The sequence below is a fragment of the Lepisma saccharinum genome, chromosome 2 (genome assembly GCF_977018435.1).
Source record: "Lepisma saccharinum chromosome 2, izLepSacc3.1, whole genome shotgun sequence".
Classification (NCBI taxonomy): domain Eukaryota; kingdom Metazoa; phylum Arthropoda; class Insecta; order Zygentoma; family Lepismatidae; genus Lepisma; species Lepisma saccharinum.
In genome coordinates this window covers 4,746,108-4,762,893 of record NC_139230.1, presented here as the reverse complement: position 1 = coordinate 4,762,893, position 16,786 = coordinate 4,746,108, and the positions used below count along the sequence as shown (strand labels likewise).

The 16,786-nt window shown below is 39.7% G+C and overlaps 1 protein-coding gene across 1 annotated transcript in view; it reads right to left on the bottom strand.

Annotated features, from left to right (window-relative positions):
• Positions 1-1,324, bottom strand: part of LOC145984447 (uncharacterized) — a gene marked incomplete at its 5' end in the record, with an annotated part of 4,802 nt that extends 3,478 nt beyond the window's left edge. Inside the window, 2 exon segments of the mRNA XM_083118109.1 lie at positions 165-703; positions 706-1,324. Of these exon segments, the coding sequence (XP_082974235.1) occupies positions 165-703; positions 706-1,324 (1,158 nt within the window).
• Positions 1,325-16,786: the final 15,462 nt, after the last annotated feature.

Below are 16,786 nucleotides of genomic sequence, written 5' to 3'. Positions count from 1 at the left end.
AGGAGAGTTCGTCGTTGTAATAACAAAAGAATCATCTGGTTTGACTGTTGCAGCTTCTCTCACCAATGTGTTCAATAGGGGGTAGCCATAGAAGTCATCCAGAGCAGGCCATTTTTTATGCCGGCTTAAGGGTGGAGCTGGAGGATTTGTAGGGAAAATGTCACTAGCATTTCCTTCCGACATAGTTTCTTCTCGTTCTTTAAGACAGGTCTATATGTAACAATATTAGTCGACCCACTATCACTATATAATGTAACAGTTTCTGGTGCCTCACTAGTGGCAATCACACTTTCTTCGGTTGACTTGACGGTGTAGCTTTCGACAACTGTTGTTGTAGATGGAGTTGTACTAGTTACTACAAACGCTTTGTATTCGTTAAATGGTTTAGTCATGTTCTTGATAAAATTTGTTTCCATAGTTTCTGCGCTCCCTTTAGTTTGGGGGCCGTCCTGTCTTGATAACATTTGGTTATTTCTTTGCATGTAGTCGCTTTCATCCTTGCTGTAGAAGATATGGGTTGGCGCGTTTCCTCCAGGTTGCTTGTCTTTTGCTTTAATTGTTGCCCGAGGCAATTCGAGATTCGTTGGCGGCATGTATGTGGTTTGGTGCTGTTTAAAACCAGCTAGAAATACTTGTTCTGTTGATATTACTTGCGGATCCTTGCCGAGGGAGTGGCTCCTGAAGTTGTTGAGCCGTTCTAGTTCATATTTCCATACTGCATTATTTCAGTAATTTCGCCTTTAGAAATATAAGGGTCTGTTGTGTATGCTAGGAGGGGAGAAGATGGTACTGGGTTTAGAAATCGCGGAGGACTTTGTTTGTAGCCTGGGCGGGCGATTAATGTTTTTTGCCTATGGCCATGAGGGAAAATAATTGGTCGAGGTGCACTGTCAGAAGAATGCGAATCTTGGAAACGATACAATGGGCCCGACAAGCGAGTTTTGTCATTAGTTTGAGGCTGCCTTCTAAAACCTGAATGCTTCCTATTTTCCCCGTTCCAGGTCGGCGCAATCACATAAAATGCCGGTTCTTGATCTGGACGATAGTTTTGGTAGTGACCACTTCCATGCGACGGAACGCGATATCTACGTTGGCTAGGAAGCACGGCGTGTTTTACCGGACGATAGCTCTTCTTCAAATTTGTCTTTACCTTGGCTTCCAATGGCGGTGGCTGAGGCAAAACGGAGGACGGTTTATGCTGAGAAACAACTGCAATTTGACGATCTCCCTCCTTCCGCACGTCTTCTGCTCCGGCCGGAATGGAATAATGCCCCAGGATAATCCGCCAAGACCTTCTTCCTAGGGTACTGACGATAGTCCATATTAGACGATATCACCGTGAACGGAACGGGGTGGTATACGCGCACATAGCCAGGGTACGTAGCTTGAGAATAATCGTCTTCGGCGGTAGAATACAAGGGTCCGGAATAATCTTCGTCTTGCATATCGGGATAGTGAACAACCTCCCGGTTGTGGGATTCGTCACCTTCCTGGGAAGCGAAAATGTAAGCTGGCGAATCGTACAGTGTTTCAGGGTAATCACTGTATGAACCGAGTTCTTCGTTCTTACCAGAGTGAGAATAATATAAGTCCTCGTGGCGGAGAGGGTATTGCGTGACACCAGATTCCCTGCACGTGAGGCGAATCGGCAACTTTTCGACTGGATAAGTTCGTGTGCACGTTATTCTCCGCAGCTGAAGTCTGGGGGTTTCCTCGTAAAGGGATCACGGTGAGAACGGTACTCAAAGTGGCATTGTCGCGACTCGGGTACGCGGTCGCGGACGCTGTCTTGTCCACCCCAGATTCCCCGTCCCGACCGTTCGCGGCGTCTCTTATGGTGGCCGCGTAGCGCTCCAGGAAGGCTATGGAAGAACCCCCGGGCCCCCCCGGTTTGCTCTTCTCGCCGGGGTCCCCTCCCACCGCGGAAAAGATTCGACGCTGACCCTGCGATCCTTTGACTATCACCTCGCCGCTGCCCTCCGCACCGGTCACAAGAAACATAACCGAACACCACAGCAACACCACCATTCTGAATCGCACGCACATGTGTACCGCACGGCACTCATTCACACGAAGTCACTTCCACAGGGAACGCGGGCCCCCGTCTTCGAACCTCGCTCCTCGGGAGCGCTCCTGCATGGCTCGACAAACGCGAAGGAACTCACGTCCGACTCACGTAACTTCAGCGCTCCAACTGACGACCAACTTTCTCCGTGCCGCTCTGTTGAGGCTTCGCGTATTCAGCCCCTTCCTTGAAGTGTAACAGTCTCTGGCAAATAACATCTACCTCGTTACTACACGGTGCTGTGCCAACGCCCTCGGGGAGTATGGACGAGCGCCGGTCACCCAGCGGAACGCTTCTTGATCTTCCGGAAATGTTTTACTTCTCCGAATGCAGGGAATCTTTTCAAGGCTGCAGATGCGAAATTGGGGCACTCCTGTCCGCTAATAAACAACGACAATGATTTCCACTACATCGTCTCGTCTCGTTCATAACGTGATTCGTAGTATAAAAAATTGGTCTCTTTACGGTAAACATGATCGAAGGCTTGCAATCGGGAAAACTCTAATAAGGTAATTTCAATGCAATTCCTATCATCTCTGATCACTGCCATACGATAATCAGAAACGAACTGAGTTATCTCAACGGATCCACTGTATGTGATCTGATTTCTTTTTTATTTACTGTAATTGTCCACTCTTGTACGTACAGTACAGTTCCTGTTTGTGTATTTGTATTTTTCTTCCACTTCTGGCTAATCAGGATGCCTGAGTTTTTGAGATTTCGTTTGAGTCCACTTTATGCACAGAACAACTATGTGCTCCTACTGGGTATCGAACTAAATCGGGACCTCCGTCCCGTGAACCCTTTCGGGCCACCTTCTTCACCGCCTAACAGTATTTATGTAGTCCCTGATGCCTACAACCGGGTATCGAACCCTGGACCCCTTGATTACAAGACCATGACGTTACTTCACCATGGGGGAGGCCCTGGGATGAATTATGGTTAGACTTGATTGATTGATTGAATTGGTGTTTTAAGTCCACTTTATGCACAGTAAGGCTAATCGGGACTGGACCTACAGTTTAAAGTGGGATCCGAACCACTATGTGCCTCCACCGGGTATCGAACCCGGGACCCCTTGATTACAAGGCGACGACGCTACCACTGCGCCATCGGGGAGGCTTGAATTATGGTTAGACATAGGCGCCCGTAGGAATTTTCATAAAGGGGGTAAAAATATTGTGGAATATATTGAATTCAAGTTACTTTAGATTTACAGGTCAATCATTTAAATAGAGATAAATAAAAATTATAAAAGGGGTAACAGTCAAGCAGAGAGATAGGTAAAACGATCTCTCTCTCTCTCTCTCTCTCTCTCTCTCACACACACACACACACACACACACACACACCCTCCACACACACACACACAGACAGACACAGAGAGGGGGGAGAGAGAGAGAGTAAAGGATAAAAAGTAAAAGCTGTCTCAAATCCACTTTATGCTCAGATGGGCTAGTCGGGACTAGCTCCACAGTTTAATGGGGATCAAACCTGGAACCCCTTGATTACAAGGCACTAGCCTTGTTAAATACGCTATTCTTGAAGTTTGAGAGTAAATGAGAAAACTAGAGAATGGAAAAGTGGCACAAAAATTATCATCAGGAAAGAGAACAAGCAAGAAAAAGCAGATTCTAGGTCTAAGATACAAGAAAAGAATTACAGAAAAATAGAAAGAGCTTACAAATAAAAGAAAGAAGCTAAGTTGAAGTAAGTATGTTTACCTTCTTCCAAGAGATATTCTACCCTTCTCGTGGGCCCCCATGACTCGAACCTGGGCACTCTGCCAGTGTATATATGTGTAAGCGTTAAGCGACGATGAAACTATAACCGCTACAGAACTTTAACAACCGACATGGCTTGTAATATATATCTGCTGTAAGGAAGAGCATCAAAATATACTGTTTGTTTTAAGTTCACGTTATGCAAAGATAGGCTAATCGGAACTGGGCCTATAGTTTATAATGGAATCCGAACCAGCATGCAGTATCGAACCACCATGTGCACCACGAAGAAAAGCAGGAAGAAGAAGGTAGTACGAACGAAGAAAGAGGGAAAGAAGTTCCTAAAAGAAGAAAAATGAACTATTAACTACGGAACTTTACGGAGCAGATCTCTATCTGTGGAGGAGTGGTTAGCGTAACACATAACGTGATAGAACATAAATAGAAGATTAACTTTATAAAATTTCATTCTCGCTCTGCAAAGCACATTACATTATATTCCCCTGATTTATACACCTGCTGTTCTTTGCCTCCCCGATGTCCTAGTGGTAACGTCGTCGCCTTGTAATTAAGGAGTCGCGGGTTTGATACTCGGTGGATGCACATAGTGTTTCGAATCCCACTAGTAGGCCCAGTCCTGATTAGCCTGCGTGTGCATAAAGTGAACTTTAGAAACAAAAACAAACCTGCTCAGGGTGACTACCAGTCAAGAAAAGCATGAAAGTTAAGGAAAAGTAAAGAAATCAACAAGTAGGTCAAGAAGTCAATAAAAAGTTGAGAAATTATACTTGTGATCAATAATTTTTGTTATCACAATGACTGGTTGATTTAGTTTATTTTACTTCACTTTTTGCCCCTTTTGGCTAATCGCGAAGAAGAATTTGGATGGTGGTAAGATAAGCTGGTTTGAGGGACAATCACCAATACATAGGGATAACAACACGAGCCCCACAAGATTTTACTGGCTGTGAATCTGACGCCAGAGCCTCGCTATCTGCCATATGCAGTCCAGAATGCATTAATAGATAAAGCAAGTCTAATTCACTTGTTAAATACAGCTTCAATTTACATCTTAACTGGCCTTTTGGTACGGTTTTGTCATTAATTTTTTTTTATTTGTCATCTGCTGCTGCTCTTGCTGGCATCATTTTCCCACTGCTGTAACTCAGTAAGCTCTCTCAGTCTTGATTCTTGTGCATAACGCTGTAGCTACACGTTGTTACTCCACTCCCATCACCCGGTACGATCATGGAGCGAGGGGCATTTCAGTGGTTCGTTTCGACTATAAAGTCCAGATTATTTCTATATGTGCATATAATACACTTCTCAAACCTTGACATTAACGGTGCTTTCCTGATGGATTAGTGAAAACGTTGTCGAATTGCAATCAAGAGGTTCCGGGTTCGTCACCCGGTAAAGGCACATAGTGGTTCGGATCCCACCTTAAACTCTAGGACCAGTTCAGATTAGCCTATCTGTGCACAAAGTGGACTTAAAACTCAAACAAATAACGCACTCTGTTTTGAAAGTTTGCAGTGAAGGAAGCCTGGAGGATCATTTAATTAATATTCTATAAGGAAGAGACTTTTCCTCTAAGGATAGATAGCCTTGGGGCTTCGTTGAAAAAGAAAAAAAGGAAGTTTCATTCTACGCCAATAGAATAAAATTATAAATAATACCAAATGTTCGGGACAATATTGTCTTACAGAAGTGTCGTACAGTTAAGAGTGAAAATAGTTTTTTTGTAAACATATGCACGCATTCCAGACAAAATTATGTAAATTTCCATGGATTTCATGTATACCTAGGTAGGTTCGAGCAGTTGTTATTTGTTCACCGATAAGAAAGAGGGAATAGTGTAAATTAGGAAGAAACATTTACACAAAAGATGTGAACTTTTATGATCATACGCATATTAATTTAATCCTTATTGTTATCCTCTTCATTTTGGATCATGTCTTCGAATCAAAACGTCCCAAAATTACTTCCACGTCATCTATAATAACACTACTACTACTATACATGCACACAATTGTTTAGAATATGTAGAAATCTTACGTTAATATTTGAGGCAAGTTCAAATGTCGTATACTAATATTTGGAACATCTCTCACAACTATTTCCCCATATACAATATATGTACGTAAACACACGAACACACTCTCCCACCCCCTTGTATTTGATCAAAAACACACACACAAACTCAATATACACACATAACACACGTACACCAGGCACGTAGCCAGCCAGGGGGAAGGCTAAAGGGGCTGAAGTGCTCCCCTATGCATTGCACCACGCCATGAAGGCGTATTTGGGGTTGCGGAGTTAGGGCTCCACACTTTCTTGATCACGGTCGAAGGTGGGGTTGATGTGATCAGCACCACGCCCCTGGCCGACTTTATTCCCCAGAGTTTCCTCCAGGTACCCACTTTATACGACGCTGGGTAGCCGCCAGAACCGCTTGAACAGGTGGAAAAAATCCCGGTTCTCCCCCGACGGGGATCGAATCCGGGTCTCTCGCATGGAAGTTAGACGCCTTAACGACTAAGTTACCGCGGCTATAAAGGGGCTGAAGCCCCCCCAAAATCTTACATATATCTTATTTAAATAGTGTATAGTGGTAATTAACTTTACCTCCTTAGCAGGAATAAACATTAGATAGAAAAAAGTTTAGTGTATAACAGAGGAACCAGGTTATAGTTTTATAATCTACCTTTTAATCCAAAGAATAAATGGATCCACACCTCTCAAAATGTATAGTTTTCTATGCGAGAGGTCACACAATCTAAACTTTATGTGTAAAATTTGGCCCTAACTTTTAAAGCCTGTTTTTAATGGAATGTGTAAAAGTTAATAACAAAAGACAATAACTATGAATTTCAGTACACTAACTGTACAAAATGTAAGAAAAATAATGGGCAACACTTGTGTTGGATATTCACTCATACGGTGGATCGAGTAGCAAAGTCGCTCCATTTATATAATAATAATAATAACAGCAACACCAATTATAATAACATCAATAAATTTGGAATTAAAATTGGTTTATATTTAATAACGTATAATAGTTATTATTGTAAAATGACAATCATAACCCTGGGAATAATTATTATTGTCATTATTATTTCTACTAATTACGTTTTATCAGTGACCTTCCCCCTCTACAAATATTTCTGGCGACGCCTGTGCTCATATGGGATGAAGCCCCCCCGAAATAAAATCCCACACACACTTGTGCTATGAGGGGGTAAGTGAGTGTCTTGTAGCTTCCGCTATCCCTATTTTGAAGGCAGTGTTCGCTAATAGTGCAAAAGCCATGAGAAGCCAAAATAATGAAGTGAGACTTCCTTTTGGCTGGAACAGAAACCAGAAGTTCTGGTTACGAGAAAGATACAACCAGTAAAGTAGCTCAAGATGGAGAACAATGTGAAAGATAAGGGCGGGGGAAAGTTTCATTCTGTGTGAAAGTGATGTACAGTTTTGTAATTACAAAACAAAGAGGAAATGTTCAGATGCGCTATTTTGGAAGGGCTTAATAGCCTACAGGAAAAAAAATCTCCGGCTTCTTGGAGATTAAGACAGACCATTCTTGAGGATTCCCAGATTGATTATGGTTAGGGTCTGACTTTCGAAACACTCGGTGGAGGCACATAGTTGTTCCAATCCCATTTTAAACTGTAGGTCCAGTCCCGATTAGCCAATCTGTGCATAATTATAATAACCCGTGGCACAACAGTGGCTTACCTACCGACTGCTGGCCTAACCCCCACATGCCTCAGCAGAGGTGGGCGATAATCCAACCAATTACGGGGTGACGTGTGGTCAACACAACGAACCCCCATGACCGGGTTACGGTACTCATTCGCAGTTCCCCAAATTCCCTACAATGATTGGTGGCCACCGATCCCATACACTGGCCGAAATCTCAGGAGAAAAGTTGTTACTCTTTCCTCCAAGAGACTCGAACCAGCGTTCGTCCTGTAGCCGGACGCCTTAGACCACACGGACGCGGTGCGGGACTGTGCTGCAACAAGTGGACTTAAATATAAAGGACACACACAAAAAAATAAAACTCATTCGGAATACAGCACTTGTCATGCTTCCATCGTATCTTTCAACCCGAAGAGATAAATTCTCTTTAATCAATTGTTTTGGTTTATTTCACTTCGCTTTTCTGCCACTTTTGGCTAACCGTGAAGATGAGGATGATTGATTCCTTGATTGAGTTGGTGTTTTAAGTCAACTTTGTGCTCAGTAAGGCTAATCTGGACTGGACCTACAGTTTCAAGTGGGATCCGAACCATTCTGTGCGTCCACAAGGTGAGGATGAGTTTCATGTGATGAAACTGATGAAGGGACACTCACAAAGAGCACCCTTGCCCAATTCGGGATTCGTGCCCGGAATCCTTGGCGTCGTAGCGCACTGTGCTAACCTATCCGCCACGGAGGTCGGCAATATCACAATTAGAAATTGATAAATATTAATCAGATGCAGGGGATAAAAATGCTGAAAGAGAATCGGAAGTTTGAAAACAACTTTACGTTGTTTATGAAAATGAGTTGTTGTGCGTCGTTTCTTGAACATTATTACAAGCCATTAAACAGTGGTAAATGAGCGTGTGTGCTCACTTGCATTGTCATTCCACATGGCTACTGCATTGACCATTAAGCTCGGAAGTGAGCAATCGGTGCATGTCCAGTGGCTGCGTAGACCTCAGCGCATATTTCAAAGCGAGCAAGCTCGTGCTCACGGCGGTGACGTTTCTAGGTAGACTCGCATTAGAGAGCTTACGGTCTGTGCCCCGCTGTTTCAGGCTTCATGTAATTTAAAGAAGCTATTGTACAGTTAGTACTACATTAACATAACTGCTCGAACTGCAAAGAAACAGTCTTCCGCCCCATTTTCAAGTAGTGTCTCCCTCTTGTGCTCTACCTTAATTTGCGAAGCAAAACCCACCAAGCATCAGGCATGGCGGATGGAAGAAAAACCAAACAAAGAAGGGTTGTCCGGAAAGAGAAACGGAAGTCTCAAGGACACACTACACGGTGTACAAGTTCTTTTTAATTTCCATCCAACAGAACTGTGGAACACGAAAGGCATAACGTTATTGCGCACTTGCTCAACACCGAAGACCTTACAACATACAAGAAAGCTTCGTTCTTTGTTCGTGTGTTTTTTCTGTGACAAACTTGGAAAGTGCTGGATTTTTATTATAAGATGAATTACGTTTCTTTGTATATTCGTAATCATGGGGTCCCGCGTTCGATACCCGGTGTAGGCACTTTGCACAGTGGTTTGGACCCACTTTAAACTGTTGGTTCAAGCTGACCTGTAGTCATTGTTCCCAGAATCAATAACGATTATTAGAGATGTATGGCAATAGTGAAGAACAAAGTACAGACGGGGTCTTGATTTTTGCAATGTTATTTTCATGGCTTGAAACACGATTAAATAAAAGTAACGTGATGGGCCTGTCACAATAAGATAAAACTTAGCGAATTTTTTGGTGAAATCGGGTGGCGCAAAAGTCAGTTCACCCAAAAAGCACATTGATAATAGGCCGTGTCCGAAAGGTGCAAGGCCGTAATTGAAGCGAGCATACTTCGAGAATGGTCTCGCAGTGCAGTCTTGAAGTCATGGACTGGAAGTGAAGATCTTTCGAACTGCACTTCGACTGCAGCGCCAAATACGATCAGTAGATATAACAGAGGACACGTTGGTTTTCCACGTTTTAAACACTTGTTTTTTACCACAGAAATCACATAGCATTTGTAAATGTTCTAATACATGCATTTCCACACATTAGAAGAACTGCAACAAACAACTTGCTGAATTTCTACCTCCGCGATTTCAAACAAATGAACAACAAGTCCACTTGTCACGTGACCAAGCCTCCAACTTCGTTTGCTCTGCGCTGTGGTCTCGATACCTCGTGAACTTGACGCTTTCGAACTGTACTAAGTGACGTCACTTCCGTCAAGACCATAATAATAATAATAATAATAATATTTTTTATTGTAGAAACATGTGAGAACATCACATGTATTACAATCGTCAGAAATGTACAAATAAAGTATCTATAGATCTTACAAAAAAAAACAACATCCAAAAAGCATTTTAGAAACGTAACACCACTTACATAAATTTAGTTGTTAACATTATTGTTTTACAATCATAACTATTTTACCTAATACAATTAATTTCAAAGAATTCTTCTACCCTATATATACAGTTATCGGTTAATATTTTTTGTACTTTTCTTTTGAATTCTAAAAAGGGCAGTTGCCTTAAAGACAGAGGGAGAGCATTGTGAAACTTAACTGACATGTAGTAGAAGGTTTTTTGTGTCTTCTTGTAATTACATCTAAACAATCCTAAACAATCCCTATTTCTGGTTTGATAGGCATGTGAACACCCTAACTCCTCATAAATGTGAATGTTCTCTTTTATATAGAGTAGGCATTGGAATACAAAGATAGCAGGAGCTGTCATAATACCTAGTCTAACAAAACTTAACTTACAGTGGCCACGGCTTGGAAGACCACACATTAATCTTACACATATTTTTTGCATTTTTAATAACCTTTTTATTGAAGGCTGATGACCCCAAAGTAAGGTACCATAGCTTAAGTGACTGTGTATCTGTGCATAATAAACAGTTTTTAGAACCTTCAAGCTTACACACAATCTTAACCTACGGATTAAATAAACCCCTTTGCTAACCCTGGATTCAACTCTACTGATATGATCCTCCCATTCCAAATGATGATCTATTAAGAATCCCAAAAAGGTGACAGAATTCTTTTCATGCCCTGTATTATGATTATTACTATAATATGTAAGTTCCAAGTTTTGGATCTTATCAGTGTTTATACAAAGCAAGTTAGCAGTACACCAGTCCTGTACAATATCGGAAGTAGATTTTAATGAGGACCTTAAAAGATTATTAGAATCAGAGTTCAAACAGATATTGATATCATCAGCAAATAGGTAACTACTGACCAAGGGTGTTGAAATGTTATATGGCAAATCATTTATGTAAATAATAAAAAGAATAGGACCCAGAATAGATCCTTGAGGTACTCCATATTTAACAGGTAACAAGTTTGACTCCATTTCTTCAAAAACTACTCTCTGAGATCTCCCACTTAAATATGATTGCAAAAGTGACAGCGCTCCATCCTCAAAACCATAAAATCTTAACTTTTTTAGCAGAAGAGAGTGAGATACAGTATCGAATGCTTTGGACAAATCATATAGTTTCACATTAACAACTTTCTTACTGTCTAACCCTAATATACAATTTTTCAAGAATGAGACAGCAGCCTTAACAGTCCCTAGCCCAGTTCTATAGCCAAATTGAGAGTTACTAAATAACTTATTTTGTTCAAAATAATCAACAATCTGATTATTTAGGACAATCTCAAAAACTTTTGATATGACTGGAACCAACGAAATAGGTCTGTAACTATCAGGAAAAGACTTATTACCCTTTTTAAATATGGGTATCACTTTTACAAGCTTGAAGTCTTCAGGGAAAACGCACCCAATAATACATGAGTTTATAATGTGAGTTAAAGGTTCCTTTATAAAATTTACTCCATATTTCAATATGATAGAGCTTAAGTTATAAATATCCTCACATCTACTACTACTCATTTTAATGATTGCTCTTTCAATGTCTTTTACTTCAACAAGATGAAAATTAAAAGTAGTTGTAGGTTTTAATAATCCATTTAAATAAAAACTTGAATCATTTTTACTTGGGCAAGATGAAACTTTGTTCAGGATTTCTTCAACTTTATTAATAAAAAAATTGTTGAGTTCAGACGCGCTAAGTTGGTTATTAAAATCTTTTCTGGTCACATGTATGGAATTACTCTCTTTTTTTACAATATCCCACATTGCTTTTGACTTATTACTAGAGTTGTTTATAAAATTATCATTAACCTTAATCCTAGTTTCCCTAACTAATCTATATAATTTCTTCTTACTATTTATATACAGATTCTTCATGCCATTTGAACCAGTACTAATATAATAGTCATAAAAACGTTCACATTCTCCTTTGAGTTTGTCAATTTCTTTACTTCTAACCCTTGTAGGTTTGGGTTTAGTAAGTTTGCCTACAACATACTTTAGAGGAAATGCCCTTTCAGCTGAATCAGACATTTCAGACATTAAAAATTTTACTTTGCCATTTATATTATTTACAGAACGATACATAATTTTCCAGTTAACAAGTGATAGTTCATCGTGAAATTTTAAAATATTTTCCTCTTTCATTAGTCCCACTCTTAACTTGCAGTTTTTGGTATCAATTTTAGATGAGACTTTAGGAAAATTAACCTGAGACTTAAGTAAAACTGCCCAATGATCAGATACAACAGTTTTAACAATTGAGCTTTTAATTAACCCATCCATAACAGTAACTATGTTATCAAGGCAACTTCCACCTCCGAGTTTGGGCCTAGTAATCTCAGTTGTAGTTATAGCTAAGTTGAACGAAGAAAATAGATTATTTAACATAACACCTTCTAGATTCTTTACTAACCGAAAGTCAATATTGAAATCTCCACATAAAATAATCTTAGCATTAAATGTACACACATGTTCTAAGAGGTTGTGCATTCTATCAATAAATAATTTAAAATCTTTACACTCAACATTCGGCCTATATACTGCAACTAAGATAGTGTTTATTTCTACAAGAAAAGATGCCGTAACCTCAAATACCATTTCAATAGACATGCTGTTTACACTGTGGACAGGCCTGTGAGAAAAGGTTTTCTTGATGAAAATAGCACATCCTCCATGTTTTCTAGTGGGTCTACAATAACTACTACTCAAGTTGTAGCCCTTAAAACCGTAAAGATCAATTTCGCTGGGACGTAGCCAGTGCTCAATTATACATAAGAAATCGGCATTCAATGTAGAGACATAGTCTTCAACAATGGTATATTTATTTGAGAAGCCTTGGATATTCCAGAGAAGAGTTACAATTTCATTAGGCTTGTATTGATTATTAAAGCTACTACTAACAACTTCCGCAAGTTTGACTTTTGTATTTATTGGATGATCTTCAAGGATATTAGACATAGGCCTATTATTAAAACTACTAAGACTACTAATAACTTCTACCGGCCTGACTTCTGAATTATTTTGATGATCTTTCGGAGTATTAGGCATAGGCCTACCTAATGATCTAAAAAAGTATCATTATTGAAACTTAGAGGGATAGGCTCAGAAGGAGCACACTTATTTGCTAATTCCAATATCTTATCACTAACAAATTTTTTACCTAACCTATTAAGATGCAGACCATGTGCAGTATGAAACCTATTTCCTAGATTACTTATGTCTATGTAAAGAACATTTCTAAAACGGTTACATATCTTGTACATTTCACTATTTGCTTTGTCTACTTCTCTATTGATGATGGACCACTGCGGCAGATCATGTCGTCGGGGCACGGAGAAGACACACACTTGCCTGGCACTTCGAAGTTCCTGAAGTTTACTTCTTAGGGAAAACAGAAGATCCTTGGTTTCATTTCTGGCAACATCGTTTGTTCCTGCTAACAGAACTGGAATGTCAACTGAGCTGTTTACTAATGCCTTGGCTGTAGCATCACAGAATTTTGCCCCGGGCTTTACAATACTTGTAATTTTATGATTACTATCTCTTAAGATATTGGAATAAACACCTCTTCCCTGACTATCAGAATATATGCAAATGTTCATAGGCCTAGTTTTGTTCTTAGTCTGTACTCCGTATTTTTCATTCAGAGATTGTTGTTCACTTTTTTCTTCTTCCTCTATATCAGTGGGCAAACCTGATAGAGGCTCAAATGTATTTTTTAGAACCGGAAACGTCCTATTGTTAAAAATAATTTGATTGTTCTTTCTGGCTTTATAGCGGACAGTTTCCCATTGTCTTGGACTTACTTGCTTTGGAGTGGTCAGCTTACCTTCATTTTCCGCTTGAAAAGTAGTGTTCTTCCTTAACTCTTCATTTTCAATCTTCAGAACTCGTAAGTCATTTTCCAATATTTCAATAATCTTCATTAGAGATGCTTCATTATTTTTACTAGCGTCATCGGTCGCCATCTTGCCGGTTTGGGCGTCTGTGTAGCAACGCGGACAATTCCACTCCACATTTTCATCTGGTAAATCATTTTCGTCCACTCCGACACATCGAAAATGGTTCCATTTATCACAGTTATCACAAATTATACCATTCCTCACTGTTTTACAACACTTGGCACACCTAATATCTGAAATAATTCTACTTTTAGCGGGAGCTGAACTAGACACAACTACATCGATCGGCGCCATTTTCAACGGAAGTATTATCGTCGTTTACGTTTCCCAGTTTCCCCAACACCCCTCTCTTTTTTCGGGTCACTTCGACGACAGACAAGTCAACTCCGACTCCCCCGCCCCCTTTTTTTAAAATAAAAATTCATGGCCATTTTGCAATAAATTGACTTTTAACCCCCTACCTTCGACCAGACTTCGATACCCGAGGGCCATCAGCATTGCACACGTTCGTTATTTGTGACAGAGACTTCATATGTACTTTGTACCTTTCGGACAGAGCCTCTGTATTACGATAGTGTATATGCGCTAAGTAATATTTTTTTTAGGTATACGGTTGGTAACATTGTCCTGTGATACTGGCAACAGTGCACTCGTTATTCCTTCGTGGACAGTTGAGTCTGGCTTGTTGTAGTGTGGTTATGACACATTTGAAGATTGGGTGCCATGGTACCATTGATTGGCCTGCGCGTTCTTGTGATTTGACGCCATGCGATTTTGCTTTGTGGGCGATTTATGGTATACTCATCATCACCTGCAGATTTGGATGCACTGAAGGACTCAATTATCAATGCGTTTATGTCATCAACAATGATACAACTGCATCGTATTTGCAATTCTGTTGTTGATCGTTGCACACAATGTATTGCAAACAATGGAGGACACTTTGAACAAAACCACTGAAACTGGAATTTTGTGTATCTACTTGTATTTTGTATGTATACTTGAATTTTGTGTATAAACTTGAATTTGTGTATTGGTAAACTGGGTTTTGCGCCACCTGGTATACAATGTCCCACCAATTTTAAATGTATCTGCATTACTCAATGAAAACAACAGAATTGGCGCAAACAGCGCATTTTATGTAAAAATATGTATCTAAACGGATAATATGCAATATACCCCGAAATATCATTACTAACATTGTAATTCGACGACTAATTGACTAGTAATTAATTGTGATGTCATTTTTTTAAAGCGAGGGTGGATTGTAGTAGTCTCATCACTTGCTTCGTGGCGACAGTTCCAAGTGTGAAAATAGCGTGAAGAAGTCTTTTTTTATGTCGGTTAGTTCCTCGACTGGTCGCCAACAAAACATTTCTTACCTAAAGACAAGACACGCCTAGTTGCTTTCAGTTCCTGTCGAGGAACGAACGCAGGATACCATATCCTCGCCGGTCGCCTACTTGCTTATTAGCAGTCGTGACACCGGATGATGAAAACTAAAACCATAATTACTAACATTATGCAAGGAGCCCACCCTCATTGTCTAAGTTTTTGCGTAGAAAGTTCCGAAATCAACACATGCTAGGTTCGATTCTTGGTGGGGTTCAATTGTAATTGGCTAAGTGAAAGCTCTGCTCCGACTAACTACTTGTCCATGTAGTTTAAGCATTGTACTTTCATATACCTCTGTACATTTATCAATTGAGGACTAAAAGTGGTAAACGTTGTAAGTGCCAAAAGCGAAAGTGTTGGAAAATCGCATCGTTCAGCACATCAGCCCGTAAGAACGAGCACGCTAGTGACCTCTTTACACGCCCTTTGAACTACTTAGAGGGCTACCTGCCACATTTCACGTTTACCACATTATAAAGCATGGCACATTTCACAGTTTAAAGTGGAAAACGGTGTTTGAATTATTGTGGCACTTACAGCGTTTATCAATTTTAGTCTTCAATTTGCAAAATCGAATGCATAAAATCAGATTTGTTCTCAATTTTCTGTCCTTCTTTTAAAATTATTTATTGCATGTCTGTAAAAGTATCCAAAAGGAATGTAGATATTTAAGTATTTTAAGTGTAGCTGATAACAAGTGAAGTTTCTTGGAGTCCGGATTTCTCAGTGTTTTAATATATTGTAAACTAAACGAAGTTAGGATAATACTTAGTCTGTAACGATGATGTTCAATTGATTAATAATAGGAATTACTCCAAACATGTACTACGTTTTAACATGAAATGTATTTGTACTAATCTGTGTGTTGGTTTAATAAATCATTTTGATATGCATTTTCACTAATGCATATGTATTATATACGTTTGCACACGTACGCACCCCTCCCCACACACACACAGAGAGAGAGAGAGAGGGAGTGACATGTATTGTTAAAATAGTTTTCTTAATTATTTTTAGTCATTTCTTTAAGTGAATTTAATCTTCGAATCGAACACAATAGAGGGGAGAAACTTCACACATTTAGATATATTTCATAAACTATTTATGATCGACCTAACAGAAGTTGATTCAAATTGTGCATTTATATTAGCAACAAAGTCGAAGACACTTTCATTTCCAAAATACAATTTTGTACACATTCTTTTTACATGCTAGTAGCTCAGCACGATTATCACTTTACCACTTTGCCTGGTTGGTACTAATGTGAGACAACAACAAAAATAACTATGAATACATATAAATCTCAGTGGTGAGGAAGTTTCCTTTTCCTTGTCGGAAATTATTTTCGAAGTGTGTGTGTTCACACATGTATGTGTGTGTGTGGAGGGATTGGACTTTGTACTCTACAATCAGAGATCATTCTGCACCACTGCTAGTTGTTCAATGCGTTGATATGTGTTTGAGTTGAATTTATGTCTTAAGTCCACTTTATGCACAGATTGGCTAATCAGGACTGGACCTACAGTTTAAAGTGGGATGTAATGTGCTATGTAATGTG